Raw genomic sequence first — 18,581 nt, 5'->3', positions numbered from 1 at the left:
GCATCACCCTAAAGACCATTTTATATATGTCCTGACTTACCCTACAAACTATTATACATACAATGTCATGCCTTATCCTACATTCCAGTATATATTTGTCCTGCCTTATCATACAGACCATTAGATATATGTCCAGCATTACCCTACAGACCATTAGATATGCATCCTGCCTTACCCTACAAACTATTATACATACAATGTCATGCCTTACCCTACAGTCCAGTATATATTTGCCCTGCCTTATCCTATAGACCATTAGATATTAGTCCAGCCTTACCCTACAGACCATTGGATATATGTCCTGCCTTACCCTACAGACCATTGGATATATGTCCTGCCTTACCCTACAGACCATTGGCTATATGTCCTGCCTTATCCTACAGACCATTTTATATATGTCCTGCATCACCCTACAGACCATTGGATATATGTCCTGCCTTACCCTACAGACCATTGGATATATGTCCTGCCTTATCCTACAGACCATTTTATATATGTCCTGCATCACCCTACAGACCATTGGATATATGTCCTGCCTTATCCTACAGACCATTTTATATATGTCCTGCATCACCCTACAGACCATTGGATATGTGTCCTGCCTTACCCTACAGACCATTTTATATATGTCCTGCATCACCCTACAGACCATTGGATATGTGTCCTGCCTTACCCTACAGACCTCTAGATATATGTCCTGCATCACCCTACAGACCATTTTATATATGTCCTGACTTACCCTACAAACTATTATACATACAATGTCATGCCTTACCCTACATTCCAGTATATATTTGTCCTGCCTTATCATACAGACCATTACATATATGTCCAGCATTACCCTACAGACCATTAGATATATGTCCTGCCTTACCCTACAAACTATTATACATACAATGTCCTGCCTTACCCTACAGACCATTGGATATATGTCCTGTCTTACCTTACAAGCCATTACACATATGTCCTACCACCTATCTAGGGGGTGCTGCGCTTCCCAAATTTCTTTGGCCCCCCAGGCTGCTCTGGACACAGCGAGGGGCTAAGAGCTCCTCCTCCTGACCATGGTGCTGCGGGATTCTTGCACTGCACACAGAGCCTGGCGAAGCAGAACGGTCAGGAGGAGGTTGGCTTTTGCCCCACACACTACACAGTGCAGCACTGCCAATACCCCCCCCCCCAGCACTGCCCCCAAGGAGCCCCCACCCCACCTCCCTGTAGCATTGCTCCTCTCCTCCTCCTTCTGCCAACTACGGTTGTTGCTGAGGCAGGTGATCGGTTTTAGGATGGAGAGCGGGTAGGGGCTGGTCATGTAGATTACCACACTGATCGATCGGTACTGATTGCTCCTGTGTTTATTCGTCACTGAAGCACAGTAAAAGCACATTGTGAATAAATAGGAGACTCTGTCTGTTTAGATGAGCTTACAGGAAAATTGTACCCAATGAGGGGGGGGGGGGGGGATAATCGTTTGTGCCTGGGATGTTTATGTAGGAGGGGGGATTGGCAGCTATCTGTGCTGGGAAGTGTAATGGGGATTGGGGGGGGGGGGGGGATTTGATAGGAGGAATGGAGGTGCCAGAAGGGGGGACTGGGGGAAATGTTTGTGCTAGGAGGGGGTGGGGGATTTGTGCTACCGGGGGGGGTGGAATTTTGCTGGAGGAAATTTGGGTAAGGAGGAAGAATTTGTGCTGGGAAGGTTAATTGGGAGGGAGTTTTGGATTTGTGGAGGGATTGGGGAAGATTTGTGCTGGGAGGGGGATTAGTGCTAGGAGGAGAAATTGGGGGGAAGGGGCTGTGCTAGGAGGAGTGATTGGGGGAGATATCTACTGGGATGGGGGGAATTTGTGCTAGGAGGAGGAATTAGGGGGATTTGTGGTTGGAGGGGGGATTTGAGGGAGAAGAGCTGTTCTAGGAGGGGGAATTTGTGCTTGAAGTAGGGATTTGGCAAGACTTGTGCTGGGAGGGGGGATTTGTGCTAGGAGGAGGGATTGAGGGGAATTTTTTGCTAGGAGTGGGATTTGTGCTTGAAGGAGGGACTAGGGTAGATTTCTGCTGGGAGGGGGGAATTTGTACTAGGGGAAAGATTTGGGGGATTTGCTAGGAGGATGGATTGGGGGGTTGTGCTAGGAGAAGGGATTAGGGGTGATTTGTGCTGTGAGGGGGGGGGGGATTGGTGCTAGGAGGAGGGATTAAGGGGAGATTTGTGCGGGAGGGGAGATATGAGAGGGAATTTGTGCCAGGAGGGATGGGGGGGGATTGGTGCTTGGAGGAGGGATTTGAGGGGGAGATCTGTGCTGAAGAGGGGGGAAATGTGTACTAGGGGGAAAGATTTGGATAAGAGGATGGATTGGGGGGGGGGGAGATTTGTGCTGGTAGAGGGGGATGTGTGCTAGGAGGAGGGGCTTGTGCTTGGAGGGGGCATTTGGGGGAGATTTGTGCTAGGAGGGTGGATTGGGGGGTATTTGTGCTTGAAGTTGAGATTGTGGGAGATTTGTGCTGGGAGGGGGGGGGATTTGTGCTAGGAGGAAGGATTGGGGGAGATTTGTGTTGGGAGGGGGTATGGGGGGGATTTGTGCCAGGAGGAAGGATTGGGGAGATTTGTGTTGGATGGGGGGATTTGGGGGAGATTTGTGCTAGGATGGAGAAAGAGGATGTAATTTTTTTATGGGGGGGGGGGGTGAGGGAGATTTCTGATAGTAGGGGGGAATTGGGGGGTTTTGAGGGCAAAAAATTGTGCTGGGAGGGGGGAATATTTGCATTTTTGTTTGGAGAGAATTTGGCTTGCAGACAGAATTTATGCTTAGAGGGGAATGTGCTGATTAGAGCAGTTTTATTTTTTTTTTTGGGGGGGGGGGGGGGGGTTTATGCTGAGACAGGATGCCGGAAGCAACATAAAAACACAGTTTCACACTGTACAGGCCACAGTGCCCATGTGGGCCCCGATACCTCATTTACACACAGAGAGCTTTATTTTATTAAAGGGAATATAAACCCGCAAGGTTTATCACCTTAAAGGCTCTTTTACTTACCTGAACCCGATCTTTCCAGCGACGGGGAGGAGCACAGCTCAAGCCGCTGTCTCGGGTCCTTATTGAATAGACTGAGAGCAGCGGGAGCCTCAATCAAATCCAGTGACCCGGGAGTCGGGGGGCCAAGTCCTGCTGTTTGTGTCAACGAACGCAGCAGCAGGACTCGGGGGCGCAGGGGTGCCCCCATGGAAAGCGGCTCTCCGTAGGGGGGAACTCGAGAAGAGAAGGAGCCAGGATCGCCACGGGAGGGACCCCAGAAGAGGAGAATCGGGGCACTCTGTGCAAAACCAACTGCACAGAGCAGGTTAGTATGACATGTTTGTTATTTAAAAAAAAAAACCTTTACAATTACTTTAACTCAGTATAGTTTTATTTTTTAGATTTAGCAGGAAGTTATGTGAGTGCTAATAATACTTCTCATATATTTTTAGTGATATCATTTTGATATTTTGGGATTTCTAGGGGCAGCCCGTGTGAATGGGGCCTTAGTAGGAATTTAACAGGAATTGTGTAAGTCATATTGTGTTGATGTCTGCTAATAATGTTTTTAAAGTATTTTTTAAAGTCAGCAACTACAAACATTGCAGCTGCTGACTTTTAATAAGGGCACTTACCTGTCCAGCGAGTCCGCGATGTCGCCCCCCAGGCCGATCCGTCTACCGGATCGGGTGCCAGCGCCGCCATCCTAACGAAGGGAAACAGGCAGTGAAGCCGCAAGGCTTCACTGCCCGTTGTCTACTGCGCATGCGCGAGTCACGCGCCGCTTTGTGAATAGACGCCTATCTACTGGGCACACACACACACGTCCCAGAGGACATCGCGAGGGAGGACAAGAACCGCGGAGTTGGAAGTGGCAGATTAGGACGATCTGCCTAGCAACAGCCATTTCTGGTAAGTAAAAAAAATATATATTTTTTTCAAATGTTTTTTAACTACTTGCTGCCTGCCCACCGTCACATGACGACGGGACGGTGCAGCTGTTATCCTTCCAGGTCCCCCAGGGGGCGCGCCCGCCGCGTCACTCGGGTCCCGGTGCGCGGCGGCCGCGATGTGAACACACAGATCCACGTCCTGTCAGATGGGAGGAGACCGATGGTGTGTTCCTTGTACAGAGGAACAGCGATCGGTCTCCTCCCCTCGTGAGTCCCCTCCCTCAACAGTTAGAATCACTCCCTAGCAACATGATTAACCCCTACAGCGCCCCCTCCTGGTTAACCCCTCATTGCCAGTCACATTTATACAGTAATAAATGCATTTTTATAGCACGGATCGCTGTATAAATGTGAATGGTCCCAAAAATGTGTCAAAAGTGTCCGATATGTCCCCCGCAATATCGCAGTCACGATAAAAATCGCAGATCGCCAGCATTACCAGTAAAAAAAAATTAAAAGAAATAAAAATGCTATAAATCTATCCCCTTATTTTGTAGACGCTATAACTTTTGCGCAAACCAATCAATATACGCTTATTGCGATATTTTTTACCAAAAATATGTAGAAGAATACGTATCGGCCTAAACTGAGGAAAAAAATTGTTTAAAAAAGATAAAAAAAATGGATATTTATTATAGCAAAAAAGTAAAAAATATTGTGTTTTTTTTCAAACTGGTCACTCTTGTTTCGTTTATAGCGCAAGAAATAAAAACCGCAGGGGTGATCAAATACCACCAAAAGAAAGCTCTATTAGTGGGAAAAAAATGATAAAAATGTCATATGTGTACAGTGTTGTATGACCGCGCAATTGTTATTCAAAGTGCGAAAATTGGCCTGGGCAGGAAGGGGGGTGAAAATGCCCTGTATGGAAGTGATTAATGTATTTTAAAGAGCATTTTTATGTGTTTTTTGGGTGGACCTCCGCTTTAATAGTAGTTTGATAAACATTTGGGCAATTATTGATGGGATTGTACTGGCCCCTTGACTTTTTTTTTTTTTTTTTAACTGCAACCCCCAAGATCAGACAGGCCCTGTGCCTTACCCTGCAAAGCTTTACATTAATAATATCCTTTCCTGTCCTGCAAACCGCTGGATAAATAATGTCCTGCCCTACAGACCATTGCGCATATATATATATATAAAATCAGCGTGTGCAGAGATAATCGTATGTGCGCACACTGTATATATAATGATATGTGCCCCCCCCCCATGTACAATGGTAATTTCCATAGAGAACCTGCAGCGCACACATGGCGGCTCCTCGGCGGCTCTTCCTCCGCGCTCAGCTCTGTACAGGGAAGTCACGTGACCTCCCCGGGGATTAACCCCTACTCCGCTGCAGAGCAAGCAATCGGAGGCCTTCTCTGTGCACACTAGGCGCATGAAATCGGTTGCTGTAAGGCGGCTACTACTCACACACACACAGTGCACTGGTCTGGGGCCCCTCACACTGGTCTGGGGCCCCTCATAGAACATGCAGCACCCTTAGGAGGGGATTCAGCAGTCACTTACCATGGGGGGAGGCATGGCCCGGGGCTCCTGCGCAGTACACCGCTCCTTCTCCATCCTCCTCTTCTTCTTCTTCTTCTTCTTCTTCTCCGACTTCTCTGATTTACTTTTTCAATAACAAGCAGTCCCCGCCCCTCTCTGTCCCCGCCCTCCAAGAACTTTGAATGGCAGGCACCTGTCCCCCCAGTACTGCTGGAGGAAACGTGACGGGGCGGGGCTTACTGTGCTCCCACGTGCTGGGGGAATGCTGAGGGAGCAATGGAATGGGGAGAGAAATACTGCAATATACTGGGGGGGGGGGTGTCACTGATTAGAGAGGAATGCTGGATCATACTGGGGGATCAGTGATAACTCATGGGAGGGAGGATAATGCAATATACTGAAGGACCACTCATTGGCAGGAATGCTGAAACATCCTGGGGGGGTCACTCCAATGAAGGGTATACTGGAGGATTGGCGGATCATATTGGGGGATCAGTTATCACTCATGGAGGGGGGGGGGATACCGCAATATACTGGAGGACCACGAATGCTAAAACATGGGGGGGGGGTCACTGATTGGAGAGGAATGTTGGGTCATACTGGGTGATCACTCATGGGGGGGGGGAACTAATGCAATATACTGGGGGACCACTCATTGGCAGGAATGCTGACTGAAACATCCTTGGGGGAGGGGGGGTCACTGATTGGAGAGGATTACTGGATCATACTATGAGGTCAGTGATCACTCATGGAGGGGGGGGGGGTGTCTTGCAATATACTGGGGGACCACTCATTGGCAGGAATGCTGAGACGTCCTGGAGGGGGGTCACTGATTAGAGAGGAATGCTGGATCATACTGGGGGGTCAGTGATCATTTGTGGGGGCGGGGGGGTGTTACTGAAATATACTTGAGGACCACTTATTGGCTGGAATGCTGAAACTTCCTGGGGGGGTCACTGATTAGAGAGGAATGCTGGATCATATTGGGGGGTCAGTGGCCACTCGTGGGGGGGGTGTTACTGAAATATACTGGAGGACCACTTATTGGCTGGAATGCTTAAACATCCTGGGGGGTCACTGATTAGAGACGAATGCTGGATCATACTGGGGGGTCAGAGATCACTCGTGGGGAAGGGGGGGATATTAGGCAGAACGTGAACATGTTGACCCTGAAGTTGATGTGTCGACTGCAGAAAAATAGGGCATGGTAGTTTGTTGTATATGGGGCTGTGTAGCTGCAGACTGGTCAGGGTGCCCCATGCTGACCCGTGCCCACAGCCAAAAGTGCCTACAATGGGCATGTGAACATCAGAACTGGACCACAGAGCTATGGAAGAAGATAGCCTGGTCTGATGAATCACGTTTTCTTTTACATCATGTGGATGGTCAGGTGAGTGTGCGTCACGTACCTGGGGAAGAGATGACACCAGGAAGCAGTATGAGAAGAAGGCAAGCCAGCGGAGGCAGTGTGATGCGTTGGGCAATGTTCTGCTGGGAAAACTTGAGTTCTGCCATTCATGTGGATGTTACTTGACGCGTACCACCTACCTAAACATTGTTAGTGACCATGTACACCTCTTCATGGAAATGGTATTCCCTGATGGCAGTGGCCTCTTTCAGCAGGATAATGCGTCCTGCCACACTGAAAACAATGGTTCAGGAATGGTTTGAGGAACACAACAATAAGTTCAAGATCTTGACATGGCCTCCAAATTCTCCAGATCTCAGTACGATTGAGCGTCTGTGGGGTGCGCTGGAGGCCCCACCTCGCAACTTACAGGACCTAAAGCATCTGTCACTGATGGTTTGGTGCCAGACACCACAGCATATCTTCAGAGATCTAGTGGCTTCCATGCCTCAATAGGGCAGGGCTGTGCTGGTGGCAAAAGGGGGGCCTACTCAAAATTATTGGGTGGGTGGTCATAAACTTATGGACAGGAGGGGTGGAAAGTGGGAAGCAGCACTGAAAGAGGAAATGAAGAGGGGCGAACAGTGAGAAGCAGCACTGAAGGAGGAAGAGAGGAGAGGTGGACAATGTGGAGCCGCACTGAAGGAGGAAGTGAAGAGGGGCGTGCAGTGAGGAGCAGCACTGCAGGAGGAAGTGAGGAGGGGTGGAAAGTGAGGAGCAGTACTGGAGGAGGAGTGGATGGATGGACAGCAAGGAGCAGCACTGGAGAAAGGATGAACAGTGAGGAGCAGGTAGTGAGAAGGGGTAGAAAGTGAGAAGCAGCACTGGAGGAGGAAGAGAGGAGGGGTGGACAATGTGGAGCCGCACAAGAGGAGGGAGTGAAGAGGGGTGTGCAGTGAAGAGCAGCACTAGAGGAGGAAGTGAGGAGGGGTGGACAGTGAGGAGCAACACTGGGAAATAAAGAGGGGCGGACAGTGAGGAGCAGCACTGGAGGAGGAAGAGAGGAGGGGTGGACAATGTGGAGCCGTACTAGAGGAGGAAGTGAAGAGGGGTGTGCAGTGAGGAGCAGCACGTGAGGAGGGGTGGACAATGTGGAGCCACACTAGAGGAGGAAGTGAAGAGGGGTGTGCAGTGAGGAGCAGCACGTGAGGAGGGATGGACAATGTGGAGCCGCACTAGAGGAGGAAGTGAAGAGGGGTGTGCAGTGAGGAGCGGCACACGAGGAGGAAGTAAGGAAGGGTGGACAGTGAGGAGCAGCACTGGAGGAGGAAGTGAGGAAGGATTGAAAGTGAGGAGCAGTACTGGAGGAGGAGGAGTGGATGGGTGGACAGCAAGGAGCAGCACTGGAGAAAGGATGAACAGTGAGGAGCAGCACATGAGGAAGAAGTGCGGAGGGGTGGACAGTGAGGAGCAGCACTGGAAGAGGAAATGAGGAGGGGCGGACAGTGAGAAACAGCACTGGAGGAGGAAGAGAGGAGGGGTGGACAATGTGGAGCCGCACTAGAGGAGGAAGTGAAGAGGGGTGTGCAGTGAGGAGCAGCACACGAGGAGGAAGTGAGGAGGGGTGGACAGTGAGGAGCAGCACTGGAAGAGGAAATGAAGAGGGGCGGACAGTGAGGAGCAGCGCTGGAGGAGGAAGTGAGGAGGGGTGGAAAGTGAGGAGTAGCACTGGAGAATGAAGTGTGTGGGAGTGGAAAGTTAGAAGCAGCACTGGAGGAGGAAATGAAGAGGGGCAGGCAGTGAGGAGCAGCATTGGAGGAGAAAGAGAAGAGAGGTGGACAATGTTGAGCCGCACTAGAGGAGGGAGTGAAGAAGGGCGTGCAGTGAGGAGCAGCACTGCAGGAGGAAGTGAGGAGGGGTGGACATTGAGGCACAGCACTGGAGGTGGAAATGAAGACGGGAAGGCAGTGAGGAGCAGCACTGGAGGAGGAAGAGAAGAGAGGTGGACAATGTTGAGCCGCACTGGATGAAGAAGTGAGGAAGGGCGTGCAGTGAGTAGCAGCACTGCAGGAGGAGGTGAGGAGGGTGGACATTGAGGCGCAGCACCGGAGGAGGAAATGTAGAGGGGCGGACAGTGAGGAGCAGCATTGGAGGAGGAAGGGTGGAAAATGAGGAGCAGCACTGGAGAAGGAAGTGAGGAGGGGCAGACAGTGAGGAGCAGCACTGCAGGAGGAAATGCAGAGGGGTGGACATAGGGAGCAACGCTGGAGGAGGTGTGGAAAATTAGGAGCAGCACTGGAGAAAGAAGTGAGGAGGGGCGGACAGTGAGGAGCAGCACTGGAGGCGGAAATTAGGAGGGGTGGACATAGGGAGCAGCCTCTGGAGGGGGAAAGGAGGAGAGGTGGAAAGTGAGGACTGAGGAGCATCACTGGAAGAGGAAGCGAAGAGGTGCAGACAGTGAGGAGCAGCCCTGGAGGATGAAGAGAGGAGAGGTGAGCAGTGAGAAGCAGCACTGGTGGAGAAAGTGAAGAGGGGCAGACAGTAAGGAGCCCTGCAAGAGGGAAGCTGAAACATTGCTGACACGAATATTGGCTGAGATCCTCCTCCCTGAGACCTCCAAATCACCTGGTACAATCTCAGCAATAAACAGCAATTTATCTTTTAAAACAATCCTGAAATAGGCCCATCATGTTTGGACAATCAACAAATTAAAAATAAATGAAATTCAGCTTCATCTCTCGCCATACTCAACCTCATTTGTCTATATCAGGGATGCCCAACCAGTGGCCCAGGGGCCAGATGTGGCCCGTGGAGTACCCTGATGTGGCCCGTGGAGTACCCTGATGTGGCCCGCGACCTCCTGTTCTGGGATGGCTGGTTGGCAAGCCCAGATCGCGGGTTGACGACCCGCCATCCCAGAGCATTAGGGTTGTGAATGAGGTCGGCGGTAGAGCAGAGCAGCATTAGCAAATGCTTCCTGTATAGCGCCGGCTCCTGTCACAGGCAGAATGATACTAAATGCACTCTGCCTGGGACAGCCAGCGAAACCGGAATGGAAGACTGTTATTAAAGGTAAGTTTATTACTAAAATCAAAGTGTATATATGGGCATATCTGTTCTGCAGTGGTTAGTGGGCTGATTTCAAACTGATCCACAGGTGCAGCGCAGTGCACCTGCGGGTTACCTGCACTGAGCCATAGACTTCTGTTATCATCAGCAGGAAAGCCACAGGTGCACTGCGCTGCACACGCTGCTTCCCACTTACGTTCTGAGCGTCGCATATGCAGAGTGGACCTGTCATCTGGCCGCTCTGCTCATTGTGGCCCGCGACCGGTTACCAAGTCGCTTAAGTGGCCCTTGCTCTTCAAAAGGTTGGGTATATGGATCCAAAATCCCCAAAGAAATTTAAGATAATCCTAGTGGAAGGTCATCTGAGAGTTGCACCAAACATTTGGAGCACACTAGGACCGTGCACATTCATTAGCATATTTCAATTTCATGAGAAACATTAATAGAGTTTCTTGCATCACTTTTGATTTGACATGAAAGGTGCTTCATCAGTCTGTGTATGGTGTTCCTGGTGCATTTCTCTCCACGTGCCAATCTTTGTTAATTTCCCCCTCAGCGTCTGTGCGGTTTTGCTTTGGTGGTAGTGATAGATCATAGTATTGGGAAGGATGATGTGACATGATATAGCCAGGACTTACAGAAGACCGTGGGATGTAGGAAGATAAAAAATGAAGGACCTCCTGCTGATCAAAAAGCCAGATAAGAAGTTGTAAAACTTAAATATCAAATCTACAGACTTCAATCTCTGTACAAAGTCCAATGACTTCTGGTGATCAGGAAGGAATTTGTAGTTGAGTAGATGGACATGTGTCTTTTTGCCACCTAATTACCTATGTAACAAATATGTAGTGGTCTCTGTGCTTCTCCAACCAGTCGACCATTCTGTGCTGACCTGGACAATAAACATCTGATGCATCAATAGAGAGACCTGGACCAGGAGAGCCATGGGGTCACCAGTGAAGATGGGTGCTCCTCACTCTGGTTAAGTGAAGACTCTTAGAGGAGTTGGTGGCGGTAGATGTGACTGTAAGCGCTCCTCTACACCAGTGTCTATGGACCTTCAACCTAATTTTATTCCCCATTCAATACAAAACCATATTGAAGCAACTCAAAGAAAAATTAAAGCAACTCAGAAGCATCTCAGGTCTTTTGAGCCCGGAGTCCTAAATATGGAGCAATGGCCTCCATCCATGAATGGAGTGATTGGGCTGGTGAATTTATCTGATAACCCCAGTGGTGTCAGGAAGGAAATAGTGTATTCTTAAATTGGCAGTGGCTTTGCTGGGGATCTCTTCTGACGTCTTCTCCTGGATCCACAGAATCATGTGAATTGGTCTTGATAGATATTTCTCAGCCTGTTTCCATGCGACTCGGCTGAAGATTCCAGCGCTGTACAGTACACACGACTATCTACTGTGCCTTCTCCACAACAAATTCCCACCTGTTTTATGCCATGGAACTTTTGTACCAGATTACACAAAGGACAACACACACACGAATATCTCCTGTGAACCTTTCATTGAAAATCTTTAATAAATAATAAATATAAAAATGTAAAATACATGAGAATGACAGACAGAGGAGATTATATCGGACACACACCCAGGTGGTGTACAAGCATGCTGGGTCATCTTCCCCTCTCCCCACCCAGAAATTACCCCTTTGCAAACTCTCAGACAAGGCCCCTGTGGCTAGTCAGTCCCCCATGGTCAACATTCAGAAAACCTGGGTTCATCAGTTTTCAAGGCTTGCTAACAGTGCATGTTTTCCTCACTACCAGATAGGAGCAGAGTTTTGCCAAGTAACCATAGACCTGAGATGACAGCCAAAATGGCTGGGCAATGCGTCACTCTCGTGTCTACAGCTGGTGTGTCAGCTGATTTTGGGGGAGTTCGGAAAATCTTATCTGATTACTATTGTTCCCCCTGGGATAAAACAGCAGCAGCAATGAGTCCTTCCTTCTAATCCCATTGGCTCAGTAATGCAGGAAGTGACAACATTCCACAAACAGCAGCTCCCGGTCTAAGGTGCCTATACGCGTAAGGTGGAAATTTGGGACTTTTCCTGGATTCAGGCACTTTAGTTTACAAAGCTGCCTGGGGCGAAATCTCTGCTCATTTTCTCGCGTTCTACAGAGGTGATAAAAACAAGCAAAATCAGTTTGTAGATTTTACCCATTGAAACATTTTTCCAACTTTTTTCCTGCAGCAGCTTCCAGCCACAAATGTGAGAAAAGGCAACTTAACTGGCCAATAGATCAAAGTCTCTGCACTATGACCCTTCCACCAAACCATAGTACTCCCATTACCGAGCAATCTCCCATCATCTGAAAATCTCAATCAACCTAACATTCCCCTATCATCCCACAATCCCCCATCACACCAGAATTCCCTACTGACCTAGCTTTGCCATCATCTGAAAGCCTCAATCCCCCATCATCCTGATAACCCCCATCACCCTATAACCCCCCATCACATGGAAAACTACCATCACTTCCCCCACTGACCCAGCAAACTCCTATCACCCTGCATACCGCCTATCAGCCCACAATTCCCTATCGTCCAGACATGTCTCATTACCACACAATCCCCCATTATCCTGAAATCCCCCATAGAAAAAATTATAAACTTGCTCCTGAGGACGTCGCACATGAATGACGAAATGCGTAGGGCGGGACTTCCAGTTCCATCACTTCCAGTTTAGTGAAATGCTTTATATCAACAAGCATGATTTTACTTTCTTGTGTACACAAGAGGTCAATTCAGTCTGGTGAGTGTGGTGTGTGTTTGTTTGCACACAGGGGAGCGGAGCATATAAGGTTTATTTTGTGGGGTGTATGGAATGCTGCGTATAAGTCATGTTTTGGGACTCACTTGGACACTTGTTATTTATATTTATTATTAATATTTTTCTGCATAATGCGCGAGCGCTGTTTTTTTCTTTTTTCAAAATCCCTCATACCCTTCAATCCCAATTCATCCTGCATTGCTACGGCACCCCCAATCCCCCCAATCTCTACAATCCCCATTTTTTTCCAGCAATCCCTTTCAGTTCAATAATCCCCCAATAATTCCCATCACCACACAATCCCCCATCATCCAACATTTCATTGTCCAGCAACCTCCCACAATCCACCAATGACCCAGTAATGCCCTATCTTCCTGCAATCACCCCACAATCCCTCAATATCTCCTATTTTTTTTGCAATTTTCCTATTCACCCCATAAAATGACATCATCCTGCAATCACCCCAACAATTCCCATCATCCAGCAATCATCTCGCCAATCCACCATCACCTGGTAATCCCTCATGATCCCGCAACATCCTCACCAAAATCCCCCCAACACCCCACAGTCCTTCATCACACCATCCAGCAGATTTGCCATCTATCATTCACGAAATGCATCGGAAAGACATAAAAATAAGTAATATTTCAATAAGAATGTAGAAAATCATTTCACAGTAATAAAAGGCCTCCAGCAGAGAGTAAACCATCCCAACCGTGACACTCCATTTACATTACATGTTTGGATTTCCCCCTTTTTTGGGAATACTGACAGCCAGCAGGTTTGTACCTGAAAGTGAAATTAATATCTCCAAATCATTTCATAGAATACATTCAGGAGAATTGTAGGACCAAAGCTGATGGAACTAACTGGATGGTACAGAGAGAAAACATTCTAACGCTGAAGCTAAAAAAAGGTCCCTTTTAAACTTCAATCTTCAACAAATGTAGAAAAAGCTAGCGCTCCATGGAATCAGCCTTTAATCAATTGTTCTTTATAAAAGTTTTTGTAATACAGTCATGTACAAAGCCAACGAGTTTCGGCTGTCAGGCCTTAACCACTTGCTGACTGCGCTATAGCCGTATGAAGGCGCCTCATGATCACGCCCGCTGCAGGGCGCGGTTAGCGCACTCTGTGATTGTAGTGTACGCAGGACACTGGTGATCACATATTGAGGTAAAGAGCCAATCAGCGGCTCTTCACCACGGGATCAGCTGTGTCCAATCCCAGCTGATAACGGATGTCAACAGAAGCCGGTTATCGGCACTCATTTCCTCAAGCTGACAGCACGAGGAGAAGAGAAGAGAGCCAATAACCGGCTTCTCTAAAAGGGACATGTACACTGATATTCAGAGCACTGATTATCAGTGTCCTGATTATCAGTGCATTTCCAACAGTGCCCATCAGTGCTGCCAATCAGTGCCTCCTCATCAGCGTCACCTATCAGTGCCGCATACCAGTGCCAGTCAGTGCCGCCTATTAGTGACACCTATCAGTGCCACCTATCAGTGCTAAAAAGCATCGGCTCTTAGTGCTGCCTCATCAGTGCCTCCTCAATAGTGCCGCCTCATCAGTGTCTATCAGTGCAGCTTATCAATGCCCATTAGTGTCCCCTCATCAGTGCCCATCAGTGCAGCCTATTAGTGCAGCCTCAGTGTCCTGATTATCAGTGCAGTCCCATCAGTGCCCACAAGTGCTGCCAATCAGTGCTTATTAGTGTCTCCTCATCAGTGTCACCTATCAGTGCCACATACCAGTGCCCATTAGTGCCGCCTATCAGTGCCCATCAGTACCACCTATCAGTGCCGCCTATTAGTACAGCCTCATCAGTGCCCATCAATGCCCATCAGTGTCGCCTCATCAGTGCCCATCAGTGCAGCCTATTAGTGCAGCCTCAGTGTCCTGATTATCAGTGCAGTCCCATCAGTGCCCACAAGTGCTGCCAATCAGTGCTTATTAGTGTCTCCTCATCAGTGTCACCTATCAGTGCCACATACCAGTGCCCATTAGTGCCGCCTATCAGTGCCCATCAGTACCACCTATCAGTGCCGCCTATTAGTACAGCCTCATCAGTGCCCATCAATGCCCATCAATGCCACCTCATCAGAGCCCATTAGTGCAACCTCATCAGCACACATCATTAAAGGAGAAATATTACTCGTTTGCAAAATTTTATAACAAACTATGAAAAAGTTTGTTTTTTTTTCAAAATTTTTGGTCTTTATTTGTTTATTTCGCAAAAAATAAAACCCCCAGTGGTATTTAAATACCACCAAAAGAAAGCTCTATTTCTGTGAAAAAAAATTATAAAAATGTCATTTGGGTTTAGTGTTGCATGACCGCGCAATTGTCATTCAAAGAGTGACAGCTCTGAAAGATTAAAATTGGCCTGGGCATGGAAGGGGGTAGAAGTGCCCTGTAGGCAAGTGGTTAATCATGGCCGAAACGCGTTGGCTTTGTAAATGACTGTATTACACAAAGTTTAATAAAGAACATTTGATTATAGCCGATTCACAAGAAGAGATTTGGAATGTGAAAGATTGTAACACACTTTTCCCCCTGGACAGGAAGTCCACCCAATCTTCCAGAGATCAGCATGTGCCAATCTATAAGTGTGTCTTTTATCTGTCTATAAATCTATCTATCAATTGTTGTTTTGCCCAATTGAAGTTCTTTAATCACAATTGTCCAGCAAAGAAAATGTTCCATGAAATGTCTATAAATTTTCCTAATATAAAACATATCAGCTGAGTCTAGGGCGTTGTGTGATCCCATCATATGAACTGATAAGGAATTGGGGCATCACACTCTGTATGAGGATAACCTGCCCAAAATAGAGAAAAACTGCCTAAACAAGAACAACAATGAGACATTAGGACAGACGCGCCATACAGAATTCGCCATTTCCCAATCTATTACTGCCAGTGAGGAAATAAGACTTACGTCTCTCTGGATAAAATCAGCTGGCCATATTTGAGATCCTGGATTTGGTGTCTTGCCATTCTTCCTATGAGCTGGCAATTTCCTAACAATGTTTTCTCAGCTTATCGGACACCTCCAGCAATTTCCACCAAAAGTTTCCAAATGTGTTTGAAGTATCAGAAAGTTGATGAGATGCACCCTAAGCTCTGAGTACACCCATTGGCACCTGCTGCACTGCTCTGCCAAGGGAGGACCATTGAAAATGGGGCAAACTTGTTTCTCATTTATGACTCCAAGGTGGAGATAAAAAAAAAAAAACTAATGAAAGCACCACACTGGAAAGGTGTGAATGGGCCCTTAATAAACTTTTATCTCACCCAACACTTCCAGTGGGGGGACCTGTTGGATTTTACAAGAAGCTGAGAGGAGCCAATAAGAATTGGACACTTTTTTTGTGTTTATCATATCCTAGGACATACAGCCCATGCGCTTCCTCTAGGTCAGTGGTCTCCAAACTGTGGGTCGGAGGCTGGGTGCGGCCCTTTGCTCGCTTTTATCCAGCCCTTGGGGTATTATTCCACCCACTGTTAGTAACACTGTGGCATAGATTCTGCCACTGACATCAACAATGGGGCACTAGTCCTCTCCTTGACACTAACTGTTGCGTACTATTCTTCCCATTGACACCAACGATGGGGCACTATTCCTCCCATTGATACCAATGATGGGGCACTATTCCTCCCATTGATACCAACGATGGGGCACTATTCCTTCCACTGACACCAATGATGGGGCACTATTCCTCCTGCTGATACCAACGATGAGGCACTATTCCTTCCACTGACACCAATGATGGGGTACTATTCCTCCCCTTGATACAAATGATGGGGCACTATTCCTCCCACTAACACCAATGATGTGGCACTATTCCTCCCACTGACATCAACAATGGGACACTATTCCTCCCACTGACACCAACGATGGGGCACTATTCCTCCCACTGACACCAACGATGGGGCACTATTCCTCCCACTGATACCAAGGATGGGGCACTATTCCTTCCACTAACACCAATGATAGGACACTATCCCTCCCACTGACACCAATGATGGGACACTATTCCTCCTACTGACATCAACAATTGGACACTATTCCTCCCACTGACACCAACAATGGGGCACTATTCCTGCCACTGATACCAACAATGGCAATGATGGAGCATTGTTTAATCCCACTGATACCAGGACATTTTTTTCTCCAAATGACCACAGTCCGGCCCCCTAAAGTTTGAAGGACAGAAAACTGGCTCTTTGTTTAGAAAGTTTGGAGACCCCTGCTCTAGGTTCTTTGACAGTTCCTCTAGGTTCTTGTGCCCTAAACCGCTGGTTAATGTTGTAAATGAATGCTTTTTGTACACACCTAGCTATAATAATGTCCAGGTGTACAAAGCGTATGTTCTGCCATCTACCAGGACCCTAAGGGTCACATACTGTGGCCAACAGCCTCGCTTTAGCCTATGTGATGGCCATTGGTCATTCCCACACTACACACATCATAAGACACTGTCCACCCTGCTCAATAAAGAAGAGAAATGAGACCAATGAAAAGATCTGTGATCATGGTACAGTAAAACCTCAATATCCTCCCCATGGGAGAGGTGCCTTCCCGACTCTTTGCACCCCCTTTTGGCAAAGCAGCTTAGGCTCATGGAGTGTGACTTTTGCTGTACTTCAAAGTTAGACCTTCAGGCTCCTCTTCTTGTGACAGTTGAAGATGTATCCCCCCATCAGATTATACATATTGGACAACCCCTTGTATGACATTTCTGAGGACATAGGAGCTGGAGGAGGAGTGGATCACAATACTGACTTCTCCCATCTATGTAAACAGGAAATGAAGCTTATCTACTGTATACTGCCACTTCTGTAAGAAGTCATAAATATCTGCATACATCGAGATAGATATATTTGAAATATCAAGTACAAAGTCCTCCCCAAAGAAAGTCTTCCATCTGGTAATATGCAGCTGCCTTGTGGATGCTGAGGCTGTCCTTCATTTCCAGCGAGCGTTGCCTCTATGGCGGCCAGCTCCACGACTGGCAACAGCAAAGATGGTAGCGTATTCCCAAGCCTGCCGCAGCCTCCACCATTTCATATGCTTTGAAGGATCCGTCTGGTCAGGAAGTCAAGATCTCTATTGAGTTCAATAATCACTCACCACAGCCAGCTCCGGAGTTAGCTCTACTGTGATGTTCTTATATAAATGTTCATAGGTGATTTGCGGAGAGTACTTCAGGTTGTTCAGGCCGTCAATGTTCTGACGCTCTTTGGATCTTCTTAGTAAAGTGTAACTGAAGGGGAAAAAAAACACATCTGGTGAGACTGAGCGCAATCATACGATGAAGAATTCCGCAATCATATGATGAAGAATGGCTGACAAACAGAAAGTGACTTTCTTAAAGGTTGTCGCTCAGGAAAGTCACATGACTTTCCCCATGTACAACCTGGAGACAATTACTTTCTGACCCTTCATACACATGTCATCCCCTTGTTCTAAACAGGGACTACTATGTCAATTTAGTTTTTGGCTGGGCTGTAGTTAGCTCAGACGGTATAGGTTTTTTTACCTGGTTTGACCACAAACAGGTAGGAGGTTTATGTCACTGGTGCCTGCTGGAGGAAGATATAAATATTTGGGACAGGCCATGTAATTACACTCTTTCTTTAGGCTAAGGCCTAGGGAGGTGCTGCTGGATGGAATCCTCTGCTGTTAGGCACAATAGCCTATTTGGGGCCTAGCGTGTGCTGAAGTGGTTCTGAAGCTGTCCTGTGTGGCGTGGAGAAAGCTGTGCCAAGGAGGAGACCCAGGGGAGGCCCAGGAAGAAGGCTGGTTTCTCAGAAGGGCCTGGTGACTCACTTGGAGGACGCACAAAATTTGGGAATGTATTACAGCGTTGAGGGTCAGTACTATGAAGCTGGACATTGACCTAGATCTAGAGAA

At 47.8% G+C, this 18,581-nt stretch overlaps 1 protein-coding gene across 1 annotated transcript in view; it reads right to left on the bottom strand.

Moving 5' to 3' along the window:
* Window positions 1-11,381: 11,381 nt before the first annotated feature.
* B4GALT5 (beta-1,4-galactosyltransferase 5) overlaps window positions 11,382-18,581 on the bottom strand; it is a 47,514-nt gene continuing 40,314 nt past the window's right edge. The window contains exon 9 of the mRNA XM_073606765.1: window positions 11,382-17,931. Within this exon, the coding sequence (XP_073462866.1) occupies window positions 17,784-17,931 (148 nt within the window). The 3' untranslated portion in view covers window positions 11,382-17,783. The remainder of the gene's footprint in view (window positions 17,932-18,581) is intronic.

This window comes from Aquarana catesbeiana, linkage group LG12 (assembly GCF_042186555.1).
Source record: "Aquarana catesbeiana isolate 2022-GZ linkage group LG12, ASM4218655v1, whole genome shotgun sequence".
NCBI classification, from domain to species: domain Eukaryota; kingdom Metazoa; phylum Chordata; class Amphibia; order Anura; family Ranidae; genus Aquarana; species Aquarana catesbeiana.
Note: the sequence above shows the minus strand (reverse complement) of the source record. Positions and strands in the feature narration are given on the sequence as shown.